At 39.9% G+C, this 19,818-nt stretch overlaps 7 protein-coding genes across 7 annotated transcripts; 3 read left to right on the plus strand and 4 right to left on the minus strand.

Annotated features, from left to right (window-relative positions):
* Positions 1-1,069: 1,069 nt before the first annotated feature.
* V1514DRAFT_344904 (uncharacterized protein) lies at positions 1,070-2,482 on the minus strand (the record flags this gene model as incomplete). The annotated part of the gene is made up of 1 exon (XM_066929209.1): positions 1,070-2,482. The coding sequence occupies one exon, from the start codon at positions 2,480-2,482 to the stop codon at positions 1,070-1,072; it is 1,413 nt and encodes a 470-aa protein (XP_066781115.1).
* Positions 2,397-3,081, plus strand: V1514DRAFT_337553 (uncharacterized protein). The gene is given in 3 exon segments (XM_066928695.1): positions 2,397-2,492; positions 2,512-2,556; positions 2,643-3,081. 1 exon segment carries the CDS (start codon positions 2,665-2,667, stop codon positions 2,857-2,859), a length of 195 nt encoding a protein of 64 aa, XP_066781116.1. The 5' UTR covers positions 2,397-2,492; positions 2,512-2,556; positions 2,643-2,664; the 3' UTR covers positions 2,860-3,081.
* V1514DRAFT_337554 (uncharacterized protein) lies at positions 2,933-10,590 on the minus strand. The gene is made up of 7 exons (XM_066928696.1): positions 8,105-10,590; positions 7,896-8,054; positions 6,697-7,844; positions 6,474-6,648; positions 3,630-6,424; positions 3,269-3,574; positions 2,933-3,193 (listed from the first exon to the last, which is right to left on the minus strand). Exons 1-7 carry the CDS (start codon positions 10,479-10,481, stop codon positions 3,074-3,076), a joined length of 7,080 nt encoding a protein of 2,359 aa, XP_066781117.1. The 5' UTR covers positions 10,482-10,590; the 3' UTR covers positions 2,933-3,073.
* A 55-nt stretch (positions 10,591-10,645) lies between these two features.
* V1514DRAFT_337560 (Prefoldin subunit-domain-containing protein) lies at positions 10,646-11,424 on the plus strand. The gene is made up of 4 exons (XM_066928697.1): positions 10,646-10,769; positions 10,823-11,013; positions 11,068-11,138; positions 11,192-11,424. Exons 1-4 carry the CDS (start codon positions 10,755-10,757, stop codon positions 11,311-11,313), a joined length of 399 nt encoding a protein of 132 aa, XP_066781118.1. The 5' UTR covers positions 10,646-10,754; the 3' UTR covers positions 11,314-11,424.
* V1514DRAFT_298935 (TUP1-like enhancer of split-domain-containing protein) lies at positions 11,350-14,658 on the minus strand. Its single transcript, XM_066925504.1, has 4 exons — positions 14,368-14,658; positions 14,246-14,320; positions 14,074-14,193; positions 11,350-14,019 (listed from the first exon to the last, which is right to left on the minus strand). Exons 1-4 carry the CDS (start codon positions 14,402-14,404, stop codon positions 11,414-11,416), a joined length of 2,838 nt encoding a protein of 945 aa, XP_066781119.1. The 5' UTR covers positions 14,405-14,658; the 3' UTR covers positions 11,350-11,413.
* Positions 14,659-14,821: 163 nt separating this feature from the next.
* Positions 14,822-15,947, plus strand: V1514DRAFT_337563 (casein kinase II, regulatory subunit). Its single transcript, XM_066928698.1, has 4 exons — positions 14,822-14,963; positions 15,045-15,200; positions 15,254-15,363; positions 15,428-15,947. Exons 1-4 carry the CDS (start codon positions 14,930-14,932, stop codon positions 15,812-15,814), a joined length of 687 nt encoding a protein of 228 aa, XP_066781120.1. The 5' UTR covers positions 14,822-14,929; the 3' UTR covers positions 15,815-15,947.
* V1514DRAFT_198190 (uncharacterized protein) lies at positions 15,832-17,333 on the minus strand. Its single transcript, XM_066924653.1, has 3 exons — positions 16,997-17,333; positions 16,744-16,933; positions 15,832-16,690 (listed from the first exon to the last, which is right to left on the minus strand). The coding sequence occupies exons 1-3, from the start codon at positions 17,197-17,199 to the stop codon at positions 15,986-15,988; spliced, it is 1,098 nt and encodes a 365-aa protein (XP_066781121.1). The 5' UTR covers positions 17,200-17,333; the 3' UTR covers positions 15,832-15,985.
* Positions 17,334-19,818: the final 2,485 nt, after the last annotated feature.

The raw sequence follows: 19,818 nt of genomic DNA on the forward strand, positions 1-19,818 counted from the left end.
AAATCCAAGGATTGCCAAATTATTAGCCGGCCGCGATAAGCTGGGACTACTGAATTCACAAAGTTTGGTTATTAAATCATTGAACTAATCATCGTAGTACATTACGTAGTGTTGATCTGTTTGTTTGAAATTGCAAATATTAATTAAATGAACGAATCATAAAATTGCATACGTTATGGCCGATTGGATGTTAATGTGAAATGTATTAAACCCATTTAAGGTAAAACTATTGATTAAAAAAAAAACCTTCCAGGTATTGATGAAGACCTTTATACACTCAATCTGTAGGCAATTTGAATAAATAAAAAGAATCATGATATCACATAATAATACAAGGCCACTTGCCGGCCATCCAAAAAGTCCCGAATTGAGCATTGTAAGCGTACGGGTTGCATGATCGACAAACAAAAAAAAAAATCTGAAAAAAAAAGCAAAAAAACAAAGAAGGAATGGTAACAACAATAGTAAAAACAATAGTAACAGCAAATGTAACAGCAACAACAGATAGGCAGACAGACAAATCGTTCACGAAACTCAACGGTATCATAATCAGAAAATGTTTCAACATTCTGTGTTTTTTTTTTTTCCCACCAACATTTAATATCCCATGCTTAGTCGGTAATTACACGCTTTATCCTTCCAGGCCATGAACCGATTAATAGGTTTATCCCTTGTCTCTGCTGAACACGTGAATGACGAAAACAAGCCAGTGCGGGGGGATAGCTTGCTTTATCACACGGAAACTGACTCCAAAGCGATATATTACTCATCAGTTTCAATCCATTAATAAACTCAACAATGAAACATGAAAGAAACAAAATATTTATTTCTTGAACCTCTCGTCGTCGGTTCATGGCCTGTCCCGCCGTATGTTAGTAAATCAATTCGCTTTTAAGTGTATCTTAAACGGCTTACCTTTTGCATACAAACTCAACATGGCTTGAAAAAAAACATTGTAAAATTATCAAAACCCGATTCATTTATGACAGCTATTCAGTTTTAATTGATCAATCAATTTGTCTGAACTGTTATTTGTTGTTCTGTTGACTTTGAGCTTTGCATTTTGCAGTTATATTGCACGTGACGTTTGCGGAACACGACCGTCAACGTCAGGGCCTTGTACCGACGCTTTCAACTTTTGGCCTAAACGACGGCGACGATGACGATCAAACAACGACCTGGTATCGTCAATTGCAGGAACCATTTGCATTTCTGAGTTTGATCTGTTTATAATTTTGCAGCATTTTAAAATGGTTCGTTTGACTGCTCTGGTCATCGTGGAACAAGTATCAACGGTATCATCACATGGATGGCCGAAAACGTAAACGCCAGTCGTGCTCATCGTGCTGTTCCAGCTTTGACCAGAGTTTGAGACCGCACAAGATGGCACTCCATGTTTGAATTTGGCCCGTTTTTGAAGTTTGCGTGGTCTTGGGATACCTTTTTTAGTGCCATCTGATCTTTCCAGAACGTTGTTTATGAGGTACTTGAGCTTGGTCTTGATTTTCAAACGACAGGACGACGAAGCAGTGACAATACTATTTGAATTGCTATCTGGGCTTGTGAACTCATGAAGTCTAGTTGTGGTCGAAAGACTGCCTTGATTTTCAATAGGCAAATCATGGATCACTTGAGCAGGATGACTGTAAGTTTCAGAATGATCTATTGTCAACTGTTCTTCATGCCTGTCCAAACAGAAACTTGACTCGTGAGTATCATCGCCAAGCTCAATAAACGCTTCATTGGCTTCTGAAAGTTCAGACATGTCTGTTGTGAGATCAGAAACGGATCCGTCCACGAGAATGCTGCAGTCGTCGAATGACAGGTCCTTGACGGTATAAAAAATTTCTTCACCGTCGTTGTCTAAACTGTCATTATCGTAACTGGCCCCGTCAAACTCGAAAAACCGAATATCTTGAATGTGTCGTCTTCCCCTGTTGGCATTTCGAAGTCGCAACACTTCGTTAACGAACATGGATTGCGTGATAAAGAGGATACTGTTTTCAAGCGCAACATCAGCTTCGGCTTCAGGCTCAGGGCAAGTGGATTGTGGGCGTGTCGATAGTCTGAACGTTATCAAACTTTTAAGCTTTGTGCGAACTGTCATGTGCGTCTGACGATTTGTTGGATTCTCATCTTGCACTACGTTTTGGTTAGTACTGCAGTCGTCGAATGACAGGTCCTTAGCGGTATAAAAGATTTCTTCGCCGCCCTTGTCAAAACTGTCATTATCCAGGCTAGTCAGTTTGCCATTATGCTTGTTCACGTCGAACTCGAAAAACCTAATGTCAGGAATGTGACGTCTTCCCCTGTAGGCATTTCGAAGTCGCAACACTTCATCGACGAACATGGAATGCGTGATGACGAGGGAACTATTTTCAGCTTCAGGTTCAGTTTCAGGCTTAGGCTCAGGACAAGCGGGTTGCTGGCACGTCGATCGTCTGGATTTTACCAAACTCTTTAGCCTTGTGCAAACGTTCATGTTGCTGTAGAATTTTCGTGTACAATGATGACGATTTACTGTATTTTCAACTTGACTTTCTTGATTTATTTTTTATCACAACTAGTATTGTTACAAATTAAAATTTTTTTTTTGTAGCAATGATGGTGATGGTGAACTTCTTGTAGGGAACGGAGTTGCGAGGAGGGCGTTCTTGCTCATAAATGGTGGCGGATGGAAATTTCAATTCGGGCCGGGGTATTTGTTTTTTGTTATGCGCGTGTGCTTGCTTACTTTATTCAGAGATACATTTCTACTCTGAAATCCATACCATAATTTTATTTTTTACAAATGGTTTTTTGGACTACAATGCGACATGTATCAAATGCGTTGTTGTAAAAGGGAAAAGAAAAGCATAACAGTACATTTTTTACCTAGTTATATCTTTTTTTTAAAAAAATTTACTGGGGTTGTACCGTTGTATATTTATGATTTCTGAGGTAAGGACGCTTAATTATTTATTATGACATAACTTCAACACATCTTAACTATGGTAATATAAAAAAATCTCGTTAAACAATAACCCCCTCCCTCTCAAATAACAAACATAAAATGAAAGTAACAAATACTTGATTAGATAGAACTATCAGGAACAGGTTTGCTGAATATAAAGTCTCCGTTGATTGTCCACAAATACATAATTGATCCATCGCTAGTTAAAATCTCGCCAGTCTCATCGCTCATAGCCACATTCTATATAATTCAATTATAATTAAAAAAAAAAAAAAAAAAAAAAGAAATAACTAATACAGTGTGCATAGAACATACCTTAATCTTAGTTTCATGACGAAGTTCACGAACAAATCGCAACCTGTTTAGATCCCATACTAATACTAGTCCATCCTCAGACGCACTTACAATTGCACTGAACGATCTCGATATTGCAAGTGATACAATCGGAGTGGTATGACCACGAAGTGAAGCCTTAAACTGTACTTCCATAGATTTCACAGTACCTTGAAGTTTCCAGACCGAAATCATGCAATCGTAGCCCGCGGTCACAAGAGTTCTTGGGTCAGCAATTTTGACGCAAGTAAGATGACTTTGATGTAGTTGCTCGACATGGCCAATTAGCTAAATCAATAGTCAATAAAATATGTTTCAGCTCAAAAAGTAAGAATATGCTTGCCTTTCCATTTTCAATCAATTTGAATCTCACGCCATTGTCACAGAAGCCCCATTCAACCATTTTGTCATAATTAGGTGGCACGAAAACACAAAACATTGAATTATTCATTTGCGCAATCAGTTTCTCGTGCTCCCCTTTAAATGAGTCAACCCTCTTTAGCTCGCTCAAAGGTGACAACATATTAAATAAAGCTTTAGGATCATTCGGTACTTCAAACTGATACGGCTTCAAAACTTCACGAGATGGGTGTGAGCGCGTGAAAATTTGATGTGGTGTTTGACCAAAATTATGGATTATACCAATGGTAGCAATACGTTCAAGAGGATCTTCGATTTTTTCCAAATCGATAGCGCCATGATAACTAAGATGATGAAACACGTTTGTAGCTTCAACAGCGGCCTCTCCTCGTTGCTTAAAACCAAACACAAGGTCAATCCATTCATGAAGATGTTGACTAACATATTCACTTTCTAGTGCCTCTCGATTTTTTTGAATAAAAATTTTGGGATCGTTTTTGGCCCATGGCGGGAGCTGAACAGAACTGATTTCAGCTCCACTTCCCTGCAAAGTACCAAAATTAAACTCATTAGAATTTACAAGAAATTCTGGTAAATAAAAAAATTCCGGAATAAGTTCTCGAACATCAGCCATATTGTCTCTGGAAGCTGATTGCCATGCTTTTTCGATTGAATAGAACAGCCTGTCTGCGTGATCAAAATGCCCGCCTTGCAGAAGAAGATACGATTGCACAAATGGCTCAAGCCTTATTAGATAAGAAGCCACAATCATTGCCGATGAAAAATGGGTTCCATAATGAAACGGCGGTGATTGTGTATCATTTAAATCCGCAAGTGAATAATATCTCTCTCTAAATTCCTTTTCGCGCTCTGAAGTTTGAGCGCCCATTGGCTTAGAAAGATCTCTAAATGTCGCTGGGTTATTCAAATCTAGCTCTTCACTAGTATAGTCTGCAATTACCCAAGGAAATACCGGATATTGAGTCAAATCATTGTATGTTCTTCCGGCCATAGTATTTACCAGCATAAGATAATAAAAATTTGAAATTTCTCCCTTTATCCATCGACGAGATACTGGATTGGAAGCACCTGCTGTAAAAACATTTGCAATTTTTCCAAGCTGACCTGCCAAACCGCCTTGTAATGATGGATGTAGAGCGTAGCGCCATAGTTCGTCTGCAAATGCTGCTCTAGCATTGTTCTCACTATTTGATACTTTACCGATTAGCTTGTTGTAAACCTGATCTCGTTCTTTTACGGAAATAGAAGTAATCAAGAAAGAGCGCCCGTCTGCAAAAAAAAACTCTAATGCCACGTTTCTAAATAAAAACTGTCTTCGTGAGACTGACACAAGGTTTTCTATTGACCAATGACGAGTATCGTGTGAGCGATTTTCGACAGAAAGTACGTCATGTTGACCTTTGCCGGCTATGGTTTGAAGATACTGGTCCCTTTCCTGAGGCGGTGCATCCCATAAATTGACAATTTCACCGTCTGACATTTGAAAGAAATTATCAATCAAATATAAATTATTTCTGCCAAGTATAAGCAGACCTTCCACTGAATCTAATCCAATAATCCTGCAAACGTTCCATAGTTCAACAACTGAATCGCCTTGCTCCAGACTTCGAAGAACTTTCCGGTTTTTATCCTCATAGGCTTCATCATCAGCTTCGATTCCTCGTGGATCTTCCACAATCTCAAATCCATCTTCATTGTCTGCACCTGGATCATGAGCTGCCGCAGCTTGACCTGATGATTCTTCGTCGAGTGTCAAAGCAGAAAGATTTTCTGTTACTTCGGAAACACCAGCTAAAAGTTCAGGCGTTGATTCTTCTCCTTTTGGCAAGTATTTGGCAATGTTGCCTCTATTGTCAGGTATCATCCTTTTTCGCATCCTATCTCGACCTTCAGTCAAATCCAGTCGCCATTTCTGATTTTTCCCATTTTCAAGAATTCCACGGGAACGAGTCAGATCAATTTCCAACTTTGAATATTCAGAAGACAAAAATGTAAGGTTATCTTGCCGATCTTGCAAATTTCTCATAAATTTTAAATGCTCTGTCATATAGATCGCTGAACGCCAATGGCGAAGGGAAGTTTTATGATCATTAAAAACAAGGCGACAATGATTATTTTCGCTAGCTGTATGACGAAGACGTTCCCTGCGCTTGATAAGTCTTAGTCTTGCATTTTCCTCCCACACCTTGTTTTCGTTCACAACAAATGCTTCCCATTCTTTTGAGACCGTGCCCAAAAAAAAGTCATCTAAAGGTTCACGATTATCATGCATCCAAATCAAAAACGACCTATTATCCATCTCCATCAATTTTTTGAATCCCCCAGACAATTTCTTGTCTTCTGGCGCTTTCACCTGATCAAGAATAAGTGACGTTTCGACTGGCTTATGTACTAGTACCATGCGCCAAAGGTCCGCTGCAGCATTCTGAATTTGGTTATTCTTATCAATCAATAAAATATAAAGAAGATAGCAGTTCAGTTTAATGTAATGACCTTCATTAAATGAAGGCGAAAGAAGAATATTTTGCCAATATAACATTCTCTGAAGAAAATCGACGACAACGTCAGGTTCGGCTTCAATGTCATCAAGCTCTGAGAGTCTAAATAAAACGAGTTTCATGAAGATCAAGCGCAAATTAGTTACCACGTAATGGCAAAGTCGAACATTCTTCAGCTTTTCAACCGCAGGCTGTTGAAGATATTCTATCACCATTCCAATGAGCTCCAGAAGAGGTCCAGCACCTCCAATAAACCAGCCTATAAAAGTCAGTAAGTAAAAAAGCTTTACTTTATTTTAATAACTTGCCACTAAAAACGGAATCAACTAGTTGTTGAGCAAATTTTCCAAAGTTAATCAATGTTCGAGTCGTATCCGTAATCAATCTTAAATTTAATGATATGGTTGTTTGCAAATGAGCCACAGTATTTCTAAATAAATAAGTTTCAAAATATATTTGATATTCTTGGAATGTAGGTGGTATCTAATGAAAATTAGAAAATTTAATCAAATAATCATATATGTGTCTTACCAAAACCGAGAGACTTAGTTCTGAAAAATCTTTTCGCGTCAAGACTTGGTCAACCAGTACTGCAATCACAATTTCAAGTAAGCCCTCGACTACTCGATTAACAATCTTAAACTCCTTTAACTTTGTCCCACTATTCAAAGAGATGTTTTCAGACATCGAAGTTGAGCTAGCTGGTGTCACATTATGTAACTCCGACGTGACCAACACAAACGAAGATCCACGGCGAAGAGAGGACGCTCGAGGCCGCTCGCCAGAAAGAATAATTTGAGAATGAGCAGAACTTGGCTGTTTGACTGATTTTAGGATTTGAGCTTGATTGCCTGAACTGGTAGCCGGTCTAACAACAATATCTCCGTCAAAGCTAAGGGTTGAATCACGTGACTGTAGCTCAACCTCAGGACTAACTGACTCGGAATTACAGATGGCAGGAAATAAAATACCTAGGATCTCTTGAATGAAAACAGGAGTAGCGCAAAAATCTTGAAATGCCGGACATGATGCATGCATCTCACTGAAAAACTGGGTCAAAACCTGTAGATGTTTCCCAAAATCTTGCTTAACGTGATGTGCTGGGCTCGATATATGATCATCCGGTACAAGTTTTTCTGCCGCGTCTTCTTTCTTGTGTTCCTCAGATATAATTGTCAATGCACCAGCTTTAAGCATTGATCCAATCACTGCAAACATTTCGGGATAAGCTATTGCTGCCTTTCCTCCCCGGCGGAACATCTCAACGAGATGAAACAAGTCTAATGAAGATGGGATATCGAGTGTCGCGATATCTATGCCAAAAAGAATAGCGAGACATATTGGCCAAAGCTCGGTAATACTCCAATACGATTTCAGCCGTTCCTTCATTATCAAAAAGCCCCCAGTCTTCGTCGCAAACTTGTTGACGTAACTATTCCCGTGAATGATGAGTAATCGCGCAAGAATTTTGGTACCGGCGATCAATGCTCTTCTGTCATCTTGAGAAATAAGAAATAGTACCCATTTATTTGTGACGGTTCTTGCAAACTTCTTTATAACCATCGTCGAGCTAGCGTCGCATAAGATATCTGTAAATATCTTAAGAACCATATATCCAACTTCAGATCGTGAAATTCTAATATAATCCGACTCGCTCTTTTTATAACCTCCATCCGTATCTTACAAAAGTTAGATTCTGATTAGAACGGGAAAAAAAATCTCATACGTACTCTGAGTTAATGCATAGGCAATAAAAAGTGATATAGACCTCATTACTTCAGCTGAAACATTTGTCAGTATGATCAGTCTAAACGCAGGAATAAACTGGTCCAACGACTCTTTTGTAAATGACCCTGACTTTAAGGCTTGAAGAAATTTTTTCACAATTCCTAACAGTTTTATCAGTTAAGCGCTTTAAAATCAATGTCGTGGTAAGTACTCATTCTAGTAAGCCGCTTGGCATTAAATGTATGATATTTGCTGCGCAATCCAAATACAGAAAACTGATCGAAATACGCCTCCAATGTAGAACTATGGGCATTTTTCCAGATGTCAAAGTCCACTAGTAAAATACGATATGCCAATGGATTGTTAATAATAGATTCAAGAGGGTCTGCAAAATTATATCCAACAAATTCTAATATGATATTCAAAAATTGCCGATCAATCATGTTAGGGTCTGATTTAGATTTGATTATATTTGCCAAGATGGCAAATCCATGAACGCGCTCCATATCATCCGAATTCCTCCAATTTTCCCTAAGCAGTTCAAACGTTATTGAAACAGCTTGTCTTAACTGAGTTGGAGTTCGCGCTAATTCTGTCATCTTTAGTCCTAATGCTGACCCGCCAAGTCTCCATGCTGCATCATCAAGACTCTGAGGTATCACTGGCACTGGATCACCAGAACCAACACCAATACCGTTGGAAGATGCAAATGCAATGTTGATGTCAGGAACAGCAGCATTAACAATAATTAAATGATTCCGACTTAAATTAATGATTGATTTAGGGGATTGCCGAAATCCATGATCATGTTGTAATGAACTTGGAGAAATAACATTGTTCGCATGAACACTAAGAATTATTTTAGACTCTGGAAGTAAATTTGATGCCCGACCCCTAATGGCACTTATTATGTCACTACTATCTTCTCGTCCTGTATGCAAACTTTCATTCCTTAGGTTTAGCGCAGAAGAAGCCTCGTATGTCTGAAAGCTTCCTAAAGCGTCCTGATAATTTCCGTAATATCGTGGTCCAAGACGATAATGAACCGCAATAACGTCATCTGATAATACGTCTTCGAATATATGCAAAGAAGCAAATTGCCATTTAGAAACAATTATGTTTTGGCCTGTATATGGCGAAAGATCAGCTGGTGTTCCAATAAATGCTTGAGCAGGGCCATCATTTGGAGGATTTGAGGGATACGGGCATTTGACTGTTTCCGAAAATTCTCCATTGATGTATAAAGTTGCCTTCGACGAGGATGAGACTCGTGATTTCTTGTGCGACAGACAAATAAAATACCATTGACCAGGTTCAAAATTCACACTTTTAAATCTGACCGATCCACGACTTGAGGTTACTGACGTTTGAAGAATCAGTTTGCAGGTTTCTTTTTCCAAATACACCAAAGTAAAGCACCGCTGAGAATTATCAAAAACTCCAAACAATGTCGTGTGATTGGTTGAATCATATTTAATTACTTTTATCCATGCCGTCAATGTATAACCGTTAGAAGGAGGCGGAAATGTGCGACCAAGAGAGCCGAATTCAATAGTCGAATAACCATGTAATGATTGATCAAATACAATGTGCGCAGGTACTCGCGATGCTTTAATTGCAAAAAGAAGATATTTTGCAACGTTGTCATTTCGCATTGCTTCGCGAAAGAAGTCCTTAGCTACTGAGGTGTTAACTCCAAGCTCAATTAATGAATTTATCAAATCTCCAAATGCTGTTAATAACCCCCCATTTATTTTCTTGGTATTCCAAATATACGGTAAAATTTTATCCAAAATCTGAGTATTATGCAAAGCCACGCGATTATGAGATGAGATTTGAGAAATTCGATAAAGACTGATCACAACCGCGATTGCTGTGTATGTTGCATTCTCTGGGATTTCTGTAACAATATCAAGAATCAAAGGAAGTACAAATGCATTTCTAACAATATCTCTGGTCAGTGATTTTGATACCCTGTCGTTGATATAATGGAACACATCAGGCTCTGTCGGAGCCTCTGACAAGGTCTCAATCCCCTTTGACAATGAAAGAAAAAAAGCTGCAAGCGAAAAATCTGAAACCATAAAAGAAAACATGATTCCTAATATCTGCTTGTAGCCTCTTTCCACAAGCCCAGTGTTCAACACTGCACGAGTGACACTATCGAACCCTATTCTTTCTGCAAAATACCTCCTGTTGCTGGGATTGTTAATCAATGCATCTGAGAATATATTGAATACACATTTAAGTAATTCTATAGGCTCCGCAAAATCTGCAATGTCTTGAGAGAGGGGTTCAATACCGGTCAAGGATTCAAGAACAGACTCAAACCCGCTGGAAAGTCGAAAAACATCGGGAGCTTCCGGTGACTCTACGAGCTGACGTTGCAGTTCATAGAGATTGTGCAATTTAAATACAAACTCATCGTCGCTATTTAAAGATTCCAGAAGCGGTTGAATAGGATGCGGACTAGCCGAAGCAGTTACGTTTGAGAGAATGGCACTTGCAGCTCGTCCCGGTCCCGCCGGCGAGACCGATCGCGTTTGTAATAATGCGCCAGATGGCGGCGGAGACAGTGAATTGACCATCTTGTCGACCAAAATCGACAATTCCGCTGATAAGTCAACCAATTCACGCTAAACTTCAGATATTTCGGTTAATTGTTTTGTACTTGATGTTTTTGCATGTATCACGATTGGTTGGTTTTTACTTTTAAACTTATATTTCCCCTAAATTGTTATATCATTGCTGCCATTCATCCCCCGTGTGCGGCGCTAAATACACGTCCAATTAACAAATAATATATACAATATTGTATTAGATATTATAGTTAAAAAAAAAACATACAAAAGCCGTTCACAATGAGTTTACAATTGGTATGGTGAACCTGTTTATAATTGAATTTGAACGAATCTGATGACATAGGCAGCTACCCGCAGGCGAAGAGTCTCCTGATGTTCAAGTCTCTTGGGAAGATCAACAAAAAATTAACTTGTTTTCAAAACTAAACGCACGACTTTCTAATCTCGAAGAAGTTGAAAAAAATACAAAAGACCAGAAAGAATATTTAGAAGAGGTCAGCACAGAAATAGAATTAATCGACGAAGATGAACTAGTTCAGTATGTTTACTGATCATTATTTATTGAGAGTTTTATGTGCTTATTGTATGCCAGATACAAGATTGGCGAGGCCTTCTATTGGCTCAAACAAGCAGAAGTGGTCGAAAAATTGGAACAAGATACAGGTATTGTATATGAATAGAAATAGCCTACACACTTAGACTAACACAAGGTTTAGAAAAAAGTGAGGCTGAACTGGACGACATAACTACGAAAATGACTTCAATCAAGGAACAAATGGAGTCATTAAAGCTCGCATTATATGCAAAGTTCGGAAATGCAATTAATCTAGAAAGATAATGTTCCAAAGCGAGCTTTTTGATTTGTATATATAATTCACGTTAAAGCAATATTTTTACAAAAACTTATTATAATACATTATGATTAATAAAGGTTGTTTTCATTCCTCCATTTGGTCATCGATAACTCCCAAAAGCTTCGCATAAGGAATTGAAATCCGTTGCACTTCTCTCTGTTTTCCAGATGTAACAATTATCTGCTTTAGTAATTCTTTCTTGTCTAATCCACATATCGTTGGCTGATACGCGTTGGCCTCAGAGGTATCAGCCTCCATTGGCCCAAACAGCTCTTTATAGAGCTCTTCTACTCTATCTTTAAGTCCTTCCTCCGCGATCCGCCGAGCATATATTATCAAATTTGATTGTAGATCAGTCTTCGAATTGAGCAATATAGCAGCTCCAATTCTATTTTCAAGATGAGCAATAGATACTGCCGTCTCTATGCCTTCATATCCATCCCTCATCATGGCGCTTTTGATAATTCTTTGTAAAAACCTACCCCTACCAGCACGCTTAACCTCGATATCTGTACTATGCTCCACAAGAGAGACTGGGCCACCAGTACTACGTATTCCTGAAGAATCCCAGTACTGAGAAGCAACTGCCCACCAAGACTCAGATATTCTATGCCACGCATACATGTTGGAAGAGTACGTATATCCGTCTCCGTTTGAAAGAGTAATAAAAACTGATCCGGTTGATGTCATACTGCACTTCACTATTGAAGGTGCTTTGTGCAGACTGCTATCAGAATATACGGCAGCATCAAGAATTGGCGCGACCGAAACTGGTGGATGAGGAGAAGTCATATTTGACATGTCCCACACATATAATGTACCGGTACTCGTTAGGCACATCAAGTACTTGCCGTTTGAATCTAAGTACGATGGAGTGGACTCAAGAACAATAGCCGGAATCAATACACGCCCAGTGGAAGAGAATATTTGTACTGTTGCATCTTCGCATGCAGTTGCCCAAAATGATGAATTTCCAGTGGAAAGTAATACCATCTTAGGCAAAAAATTACACCATAATATTTGCCCTTTGCGATATAATATAACCCTAGTTGGCTCTTTTTCACCTCCTGACCCATTTCTGACCTCAAATAAAAGTGTTGAACCGTCATTGCTTATGCTAAGAATCGTCTTAATTTTCGGGATTGCAAGTCTAACCTGAGAAATGGTGACAGCCGGAGCTACAACAGATGGTCGAATAAATTGTGGAATTTCAGAAACACCGACTGAATGTTTCTTGTGAGAATTTGCCTGCCCTTGATCCAAATTAAGCTTTCTCTTATTTCCTATTATTAGACTATGAATTCCACCTTGTGGTAATAAATCTGAAGGCCCCGAATATTGAACTACATTTTGCGGAGGTATGGAAGGTAATACAGTCACCTGTTGCTCACCCACTGCAGAGGCAGATGATCCATTGGTCGAAGATACTAATAGCGGCGTCACCCTCTTCCTGCCCTCCTTAGTAATTGTAACTTTTTGAGATGACGAAGTAATTTTTGAAGACTCAGACTTTTTGACAGAGCGCAATGTTTCTAGACTACCATTGGCCGGCAAGTTTCTTGGAGTCGATTCCTGTAGCCCATTACTCGATGAAGCAATAACAGAAGACGATAATGCAATACTGGTTGCATGAATTGCGTCTTTCTCTTCCATAATACTCGTGAGCCTCTGTCTGTTTTGCTCAGAATCTTCCTTAGTCGATTTATCTTCTAATGATAATTGTTCAACACTCTCAGGAAAATGCATAGTATCACGTCCACCACCATACTTTGCAAGCTGCTTTTCGTTCTCCTCGACTGGAATCATATAGCCTAAATCACCTTCTTCAAAAATGCAAACCCCAATTGAACCGTCTAAGGAACTAGCAAATAGCTTCTGACCATCAGGCGCCCAAGCGAGGTCAGTAATTGCCTTTTCAGCTATTTCGTGCGACACCACAATTGGCCTTGGATGTGAGGTGTTCCATATACTCAATGATTTATCTTGACCAGCACAGGCTATAACAGTGACCAGGTGTTTTGCACCTTTGGCTTTTGCAAACATTCTGGGCGAAAATGCAGCAACTTCGACTGGACCTTCGTGACCAACTAAATTTATTTCGCTATCCCATACTCCTCGATTAATGATTGCTACTGTAGCAACCGGACCATTTGTCGAGTTCGCAGCAGCAATATGACTTCCATCTGGAGACCAAGAGCAACGTCGAAAGTATGTTGTAAGCGGTGATCCCTTAAATGGTGCCTTCACAGTCGCCTCAACAGAAAACGTCATATCAGTAGCAGAATTTCTGTGATACCGCACGATTTTGATGGTTCTGTCGTCTGAAGCAGTAGCGAAATATTTGTTTGCTGGATCAAATGTAATTCCCTTCACATGAGACTGGTGAATGTCTAATCTTTTTACTTTTTCAAACGTGGTACCACTCCATATTATTATTCCACTATCCAGCCCAACGCTTACCAAAATACTTGAATCAGCTGCCCAAGCTAAATCCTGAACATCGTTGTCATGTCCAACACACCTTCGTCTCACAATCCATCGTTCTGTATCAGCCTCACCCGCCGATCCGAATTCTTTCCGAGGAATATCATGACCATCTTCTTCTCGTTCCCATACTAAGATAACTCGATCATCAGAACCAGAAGCCAAGTATCGGCCACTGGGAGAGAATCTCACAACCGTGACAGCTCCTAAACATATCCCGTTAGCCTGGCACGATCACCAAGTACAATTGATTCAATTACCTGAATGAGTACTCATGCTACAAAGCTGTTTTGGTCCAGGATATTCATTCTCTGTACTAGAGTCTTTATTTGAACTGCCATAGTATATAGCGGCGGTTGACCAAATCCTAACTTTCGAATCTTAAAGAATCTTAGCATTTGTTTCACTAAAATAAAAATAAAGACTAGATACCTAGACCACCTGTCGCTAATCTAGTGCCGTCAGGATGTACGTGTATAGAATATATTTCAAAGTCCTTTGAGCCCTCTGCATGAAATTAGCTTTGTAAAACGCCAATAAGCATATGTGCGTACCAGCATGAGTTAACCAGGATGGCTTAATGTAGTACATTATACAGCAACCCTGTTTTAAATATGCTGTATAAAATACACCGGCAAAAAAAAAAAAAAAATAGAAATGATTAATGAACAGGGATCTGTTTGTTGAGGTTTGTATTTAATCAAGTCGCGGGTTTGAGCGCGTTGTTTCTGAAAGCGCGTTTTGTTAGCTAAATTACGATCCATTTAATGTACGCTCCACTTGATGCAAAGAAAGCAAGACAGATTTATGATTCTAGATACAACACGTACATTGCAATCTTTTCCCTATAGAACAATTATGTTAAATTCATGTAGTAAAACTTAGGCGTGATCTAAGCGTAAATGGTTTTAAATGTACAAATGTGTGACGTATGTGCCATAAACAGGGCCTGATTATAGGTTTTTTTTGTAATTGTGCGGGAAAGGCATTTTAGGAACCAGTGAAGAGAGCAAAAACCAACGACTACACTCGGTGAACTTTGCTGACGAGGTCCTTTTTTGAGGTGCAAGTTTAGGTTGTTAATAATTTATTAAATTATTTGCTAAACTGGACCTTATGGACGATTTGTCTAGTGAGTCGGATTGCACAAGTATGGAGACAATGCTTTTAGGCTTTTCTTAGCCTTTTGATTTTTACGTTTAAATTTAGATAAATACTAACATTAGTATAGCAGAGTACTGGATTGACTGGTTTCTCGGTGCTCAGGGGAATGAATTTTTTTGTGAAATTGACGACGAATTCCTTCATGATCGATTTAATTTGACTGGCCTCAATTCAGAGGTGCAGTATTATCAATATGCTATGGACTTAATTCTTGATTCATTTGGTACGGTATATTTAATTTTGATTTTATCAGTTGGTTACTAAAGGTGATAATAGAGCAGGAGTGTGACGATGAGACTCGAGAACAGATTGAACGTTCGGCAAGGCATTTGTATGGGCTTATACATGCTAGGTATATAATTACCCAGCGGGGGCTTCAAAAAATGGTACAGTGAACCTACAAGTATATTTTACGTATAGCAGGAAAAAAAACTAACTTTTCGCACTCAGCTGGATAAATACAAGAATGGAGACTTTGGGGTTTGTCCAAGAGTTCATTGTCATGGCAATCCTTTAATTCCGCTTGGATTAAGTGATATTCCTCACTCTGCTCCTGTGAAAATGTTTTGCATGAAGTGCGAAGATGTCTATCATCCACAGCATGTACGATATTCGAGTATAGATGGCGCTTATTTCGGAACATCATTTCCAATAATGTTATTCCAATCTTATCCACATCTAATACCTGACAAGTCTTCATCTGAAAGATATGTTCCTACTATTTCTGGCTTTAAGATTCATGATCATGCTAGGATAGCTCGATGGCAAGAAAAAAGAAGGCTAGAACTTCATGAACGGTTGGAGCGTTATGAAGATCAGGAACGAAATAGATCATGAAGAAAGTAATACTTGCGTTACCGTGTTTTCTGTATTTTTAGTTTTGTCATATTAACTTACGGGTTTCTTATTTTTTTGTACATTAAAACACATTTGCATATAAACTATATATAATGATAATAAATACCAAAAGACATTTTTTGTGTACAATTACATATCGCACACGTAAAATCATTTATCTTCTGAAGGTTCAACGATTTGGTTAGCTGTTTTCGCATCACGAACATTTTTGTAGATTCCTAAGCCGCTAGCGATCAAGCCACCAAAATCACCTAATTGTGAAGGGATGACAATCGTGTTTGATTCTTTGGCAAGCTTTGAAAATGCTTCGACATATTTTTCTGCAACCTGAAGTGAAACAGCATCGATACCGTTCGGGGACTGACCAATCGCTTCAGATACTTGCTTGATGCCCGTTGCAGTTGCCTTGGCTCGGAGAAGAATGGCTTCTGCATCACCACTCGCACGATTAATTGTCTCAGCCTTTTCAGCCTCAGAGGCAAGAATCACGGATTGACGCTTACCCTCAGCAATATTGATAGCAGACTGTCTTTGACCTTCGGACTCAAGAATTTCTGCACGCTTCGATCGGTCGGCTGACACTTGTCGGTGCATTGCCTCAAGAACATTATCTGGAGGGTGAATATCTCTGATTTCATAACGAAGACACTTTACGCCCCATGCAGCTGCAGCTTCGTTGATAGCTTGCGTGATGTGAACATTAAGCTCCTGCCTTTCGCGTAGAACATGATCCAATGTTAATTGACCAATTTCACTTCTCATTGTAGTTTGTGCCAGTTGTTGAACAGCATAATCAGCATCCTCAACTCCATAGCTAGCTTTATAGGCATCCAAAATTTGAATATACAGCACGCCCTATTTAATCTGTTAGGATGCAGGTAAAGTCTATCACGGACTATTTTTCTTACATCAATTTCGAGCGTAACATTATCTGCCGTAATTGCACTCTGACTAGGAATCTCAAATGCGGATTCTTTTAACGATTTGACGTATCGAACCCGATCAATACCTGGAATCAAAAACGAAAGACCCGGAGAAAGAACTTTCTTAAACTTGCCCATCCGCTCAACTACGAAAGCGGTCCTTTCCGGAACAAACCTGAAATCAAATAAGCAAAATTTCAAAAAATTATATTAACTTTAATAAAAAAAAAAAACCTACAAAATTCCAAAATTCCTAGGCAAATAACGATTGGAAAAGTAATTTAAGGCGCTGCTCGATGCCAGTCTAACATTGGCATTCAAGTAAGTTGCAGGCACACGTCCTTTGATACTGGTTTTGGTTTTGGAAGCTAAAACCAGTCCATTATTCAGGCTGTTCAGACCTAAAACAGGTAAACGGCGACTTGTAACAATTGATGCCATGTTAATAATGGATGTGCTTGATCCAAAAATGATGACGAGTTATTCATCAATATTATGTGGAATTGGCGGGCATACATATAATAATTAACATACGCCGCGCTTTTTTTACTCGTGCATTCAGCCGAAGTAACACGTACTAGATAGCTAACCTTAACTGTAACTATAATAAACAATGCACCACATCGTACCGCATATTCAGGTTATAATATGGTAGAGTTATTCACGTAATAACGTGTTGGTCTCGGAGAGATAAAAATTATGAGAAGAAAATGGCCCAGGGCTCGAATTGGCCAGTATTCGCGATGCACTGGCCGCTGGCCGCTGGACGCTGGACGCTGATCCTTGACAGATCAAACTCATACGAGTTGGGTTTTGGTTTCTGTGGTTTCTGTGGTTTTGTATTGTATTGTATTGGTCTCAAGCTCTGCTACTACCGTTTGATCTTCTGGAGTGACCGGGGACAAAAGCACAGGTTGTCTGGAGGTTTGGGATCACGAAGCCGGGGGGCTTTCGCGGGCTTGATCGAGTCACACTGCGCGCTGAAGGCGATGAGTGGTGGAGCACCAAGTGCCCAACGCTTTGCGGGCGAGCGTTTACAGGTCGGACTGGCCACAGGCGTATTGAGAGTAAGGTTAGAAGCTGCAAACAAGTTCCTGGCGGTGCGTCGTTCTGACGCGATAGCGGGTATGGGCACGTCGTTAGTGGTTGCCACCGTTAACATCCTGGGGGAAATTGGGAGCTACATAGTGGGATATGCGACTGCAGTGGTCGTTGCAGATAGTAGGTCTGAGACTGCTGCCTGCTCTGCCGTACTAGCCGATGGAAGGGCCCTTCATAGGTCTGCGCTAGCGCTCGCTCACTTATTTAGCCGCTGCGCTTTTACAAGCAGCCGAGTGGTATACTCTCTGGTGGCACTAGCAGCAGTCCGGTGCTACCTTGCAGCAAGGTTGGCTGTGAAGAGAGAGAAGGGCGGGGTGGGGGAGTGGCAATGCAGGCATCTACACTGACTTGTTCGCGTGTCAAGGCAGACAAGATGGTTCACGACCCTATGTCGTTATCGGAAAGGTAGGTAGGTACTCTGGTTTTGATGTGTTTAAGAGTTTGAGAACGATCCACCATAAACTGTCGTCACCATAAACTGTCGTAGCAGCATTATAAAAATTGAAAATTTGGAGAAAGGCTGCTTCTGCTTTGGTCGGTAGGTAGCCGGGTTTGAGAGAGAGAACTTTAAGGAAAATGTTGCGTGAGGAGAAAAGAGTTGCGATTTGGCCAGTGGCTAATCGGAACGAAAATTTGTGCCGTTGGGTATTTTATTTTGATTGCCTCTGTAACATTCTTGGCAGAAACATTTGATGGAAGTTGGTAAGAGATTGTGTCTGGGTAGACAGCAGTTCGTGGATCGTGTTGCAAAACGTGCACTTGCGACTGCGGTATATATAGTACCATCAAAACACCATAAAGGCATTTTTTTTTATTTTAAAAAGGACAATTAAGCCCCCAAATATATGATCCTGGAACCAAATGACGTCCTGAGAAGGCCTTCCACGGCTGACATGCCGCTCGCTGTTGGACCGAAGCAATGAATAAATGAAATTTGACATGTGCCAGGTCCAAAGGACCAGGGTTTTTATCTTACATATGCACACATCAACTAATCAAATCAAATCCATGCGGGACGATGATAAAAGAGGCCTACACACAGGGAGGACGTACAGCAGCCACCAAAGGATTGAGCACATCCTCATTGAGAGACCGAGGAGAGAAATTAGGAAGACCGCTTGTGATGAATCATCCGAAAGTGCAAACTTTGGAGAGAGACATGCGCGAGGAAGGAACTCCGAGCGTCGTTGTGCTGAGAATCCCACTACTGAGTGTCGTTGAAGAATATAAAACCCCCCATGTGTAGAAAGATTCCACCCGTACTCCACCATTCACAGAAAATCATACAATAAATCCGACAAAACTATCCTTCAGACATCCTTCGAATAACACTCCTAATCTAACCACTTAGACACCTTGAAGTATAGTGCACTAAAACCCATCTAATTTGAACTGATTGCCGCGCTGATTGAAAAGAAAACAAAATAAAGTTATGAAAGGGAGGGGGCCGCCGGGACCGAGATACCATGAGATAAGGAGAGGAGATTGTTGACCAAAAAAAAAAATCGATTATGAGAATTGTTGATGATTCGGAAACAAGACGTGTCGTAATTGATAGCACCAATGGGAGGGGGGGGGGAAGTTGAAAGCGAAATAAAATGAAAGATACAAACAAAACAAAACAAGACAAAAAGACGACTCTAACCCAAACAAACTGAAAACAAATAAGACAAAGTAATTGAAAACCAAGGCTCCGAACAGCACAAAAAAAAACAAGCAAAAATTTAGATAGCCTCTCCTCCTACCCAAATGACGATTCTCGCAAGAATGCGGCCGCCTTTCTAAATAATATCCTGGCCCATTCCATGTCCTCCTGATGGGACACCGGGGATGGGAAACGCCGTCGTGATTGATGTCTTTGTTGAATTTGTGAAATAATGTTTGCATGGAATTTTGCCCTAACCAGGTCGAAAGGGCCTGACATGATTTCTTCCTGAGTCCACCCTTGCCAATGGGGAT

The sequence above is a fragment of the Lipomyces japonicus genome (assembly GCF_038497905.1).
Source record: "Lipomyces japonicus strain CBS 7319 unplaced genomic scaffold V1514scaffold_61, whole genome shotgun sequence".
NCBI lineage: Eukaryota > Fungi > Ascomycota > Lipomycetes > Lipomycetales > Lipomycetaceae > Lipomyces > Lipomyces japonicus.

Bases quoted from the DNA above. Each gene is read 5' to 3' on its own strand.
- V1514DRAFT_337553 (XM_066928695.1), top strand. From the start codon at position 2,665: ATGGTGGCGGATGGAAATTTCAATTCGGGCCGGGGTATTTGTTTTTTG.
- V1514DRAFT_337554 (XM_066928696.1), bottom strand. From the start codon at position 10,481: ATGGTCAATTCACTGTCTCCGCCGCCATCTGGCGCATTATTACAAACG. The intron at 8,055-8,104 runs GTACTTACCACG...TAAAACTGTTAG, and splicing joins CAAGCGGCTTACTAGAATGA to GAATTGTGAAAAAATTTCTT. The intron at 6,649-6,696 runs GTAAGACACATA...AATTTTCATTAG, and splicing joins AACTAAGTCTCTCGGTTTTG to ATACCACCTACATTCCAAGA.
- V1514DRAFT_337560 (XM_066928697.1), top strand. The intron at 11,014-11,067 runs GTATGTTTACTG...ATTGTATGCCAG, and splicing joins GACGAAGATGAACTAGTTCA to ATACAAGATTGGCGAGGCCT. The intron at 11,139-11,191 runs GTATTGTATATG...CACAAGGTTTAG, and splicing joins AAAATTGGAACAAGATACAG to AAAAAAGTGAGGCTGAACTG.
- V1514DRAFT_298935 (XM_066925504.1), bottom strand. From the start codon at position 14,404: ATGTACTACATTAAGCCATCCTGGTTAACTCATGCTG. The intron at 14,321-14,367 runs GTACGCACATAT...AATTTCATGCAG, and splicing joins ATCCTGGTTAACTCATGCTG to AGGGCTCAAAGGACTTTGAA. The intron at 14,020-14,073 runs GTAATTGAATCA...GGATATGTTTAG, and splicing joins TAGCATGAGTACTCATTCAG to GAGCTGTCACGGTTGTGAGA.
- V1514DRAFT_337563 (XM_066928698.1), top strand. From the start codon at position 14,930: ATGGACGATTTGTCTAGTGAGTCGGATTGCACAA. The intron at 15,201-15,253 runs GTACGGTATATT...AGGTGATAATAG, and splicing joins CTTAATTCTTGATTCATTTG to AGCAGGAGTGTGACGATGAG. The intron at 15,364-15,427 runs GTACAGTGAACC...TTTCGCACTCAG, and splicing joins AGCGGGGGCTTCAAAAAATG to CTGGATAAATACAAGAATGG.
- V1514DRAFT_198190 (XM_066924653.1), bottom strand. From the start codon at position 17,199: ATGGCATCAATTGTTACAAGTCGCCGTTTACCTGTTTTAGGTCTGAAC. The intron at 16,934-16,996 runs GTAGGTTTTTTT...ATTTGATTTCAG, and splicing joins CCTAGGAATTTTGGAATTTT to GTTTGTTCCGGAAAGGACCG. The intron at 16,691-16,743 runs GTAAGAAAAATA...CAGATTAAATAG, and splicing joins ATGTTACGCTCGAAATTGAT to GGCGTGCTGTATATTCAAAT.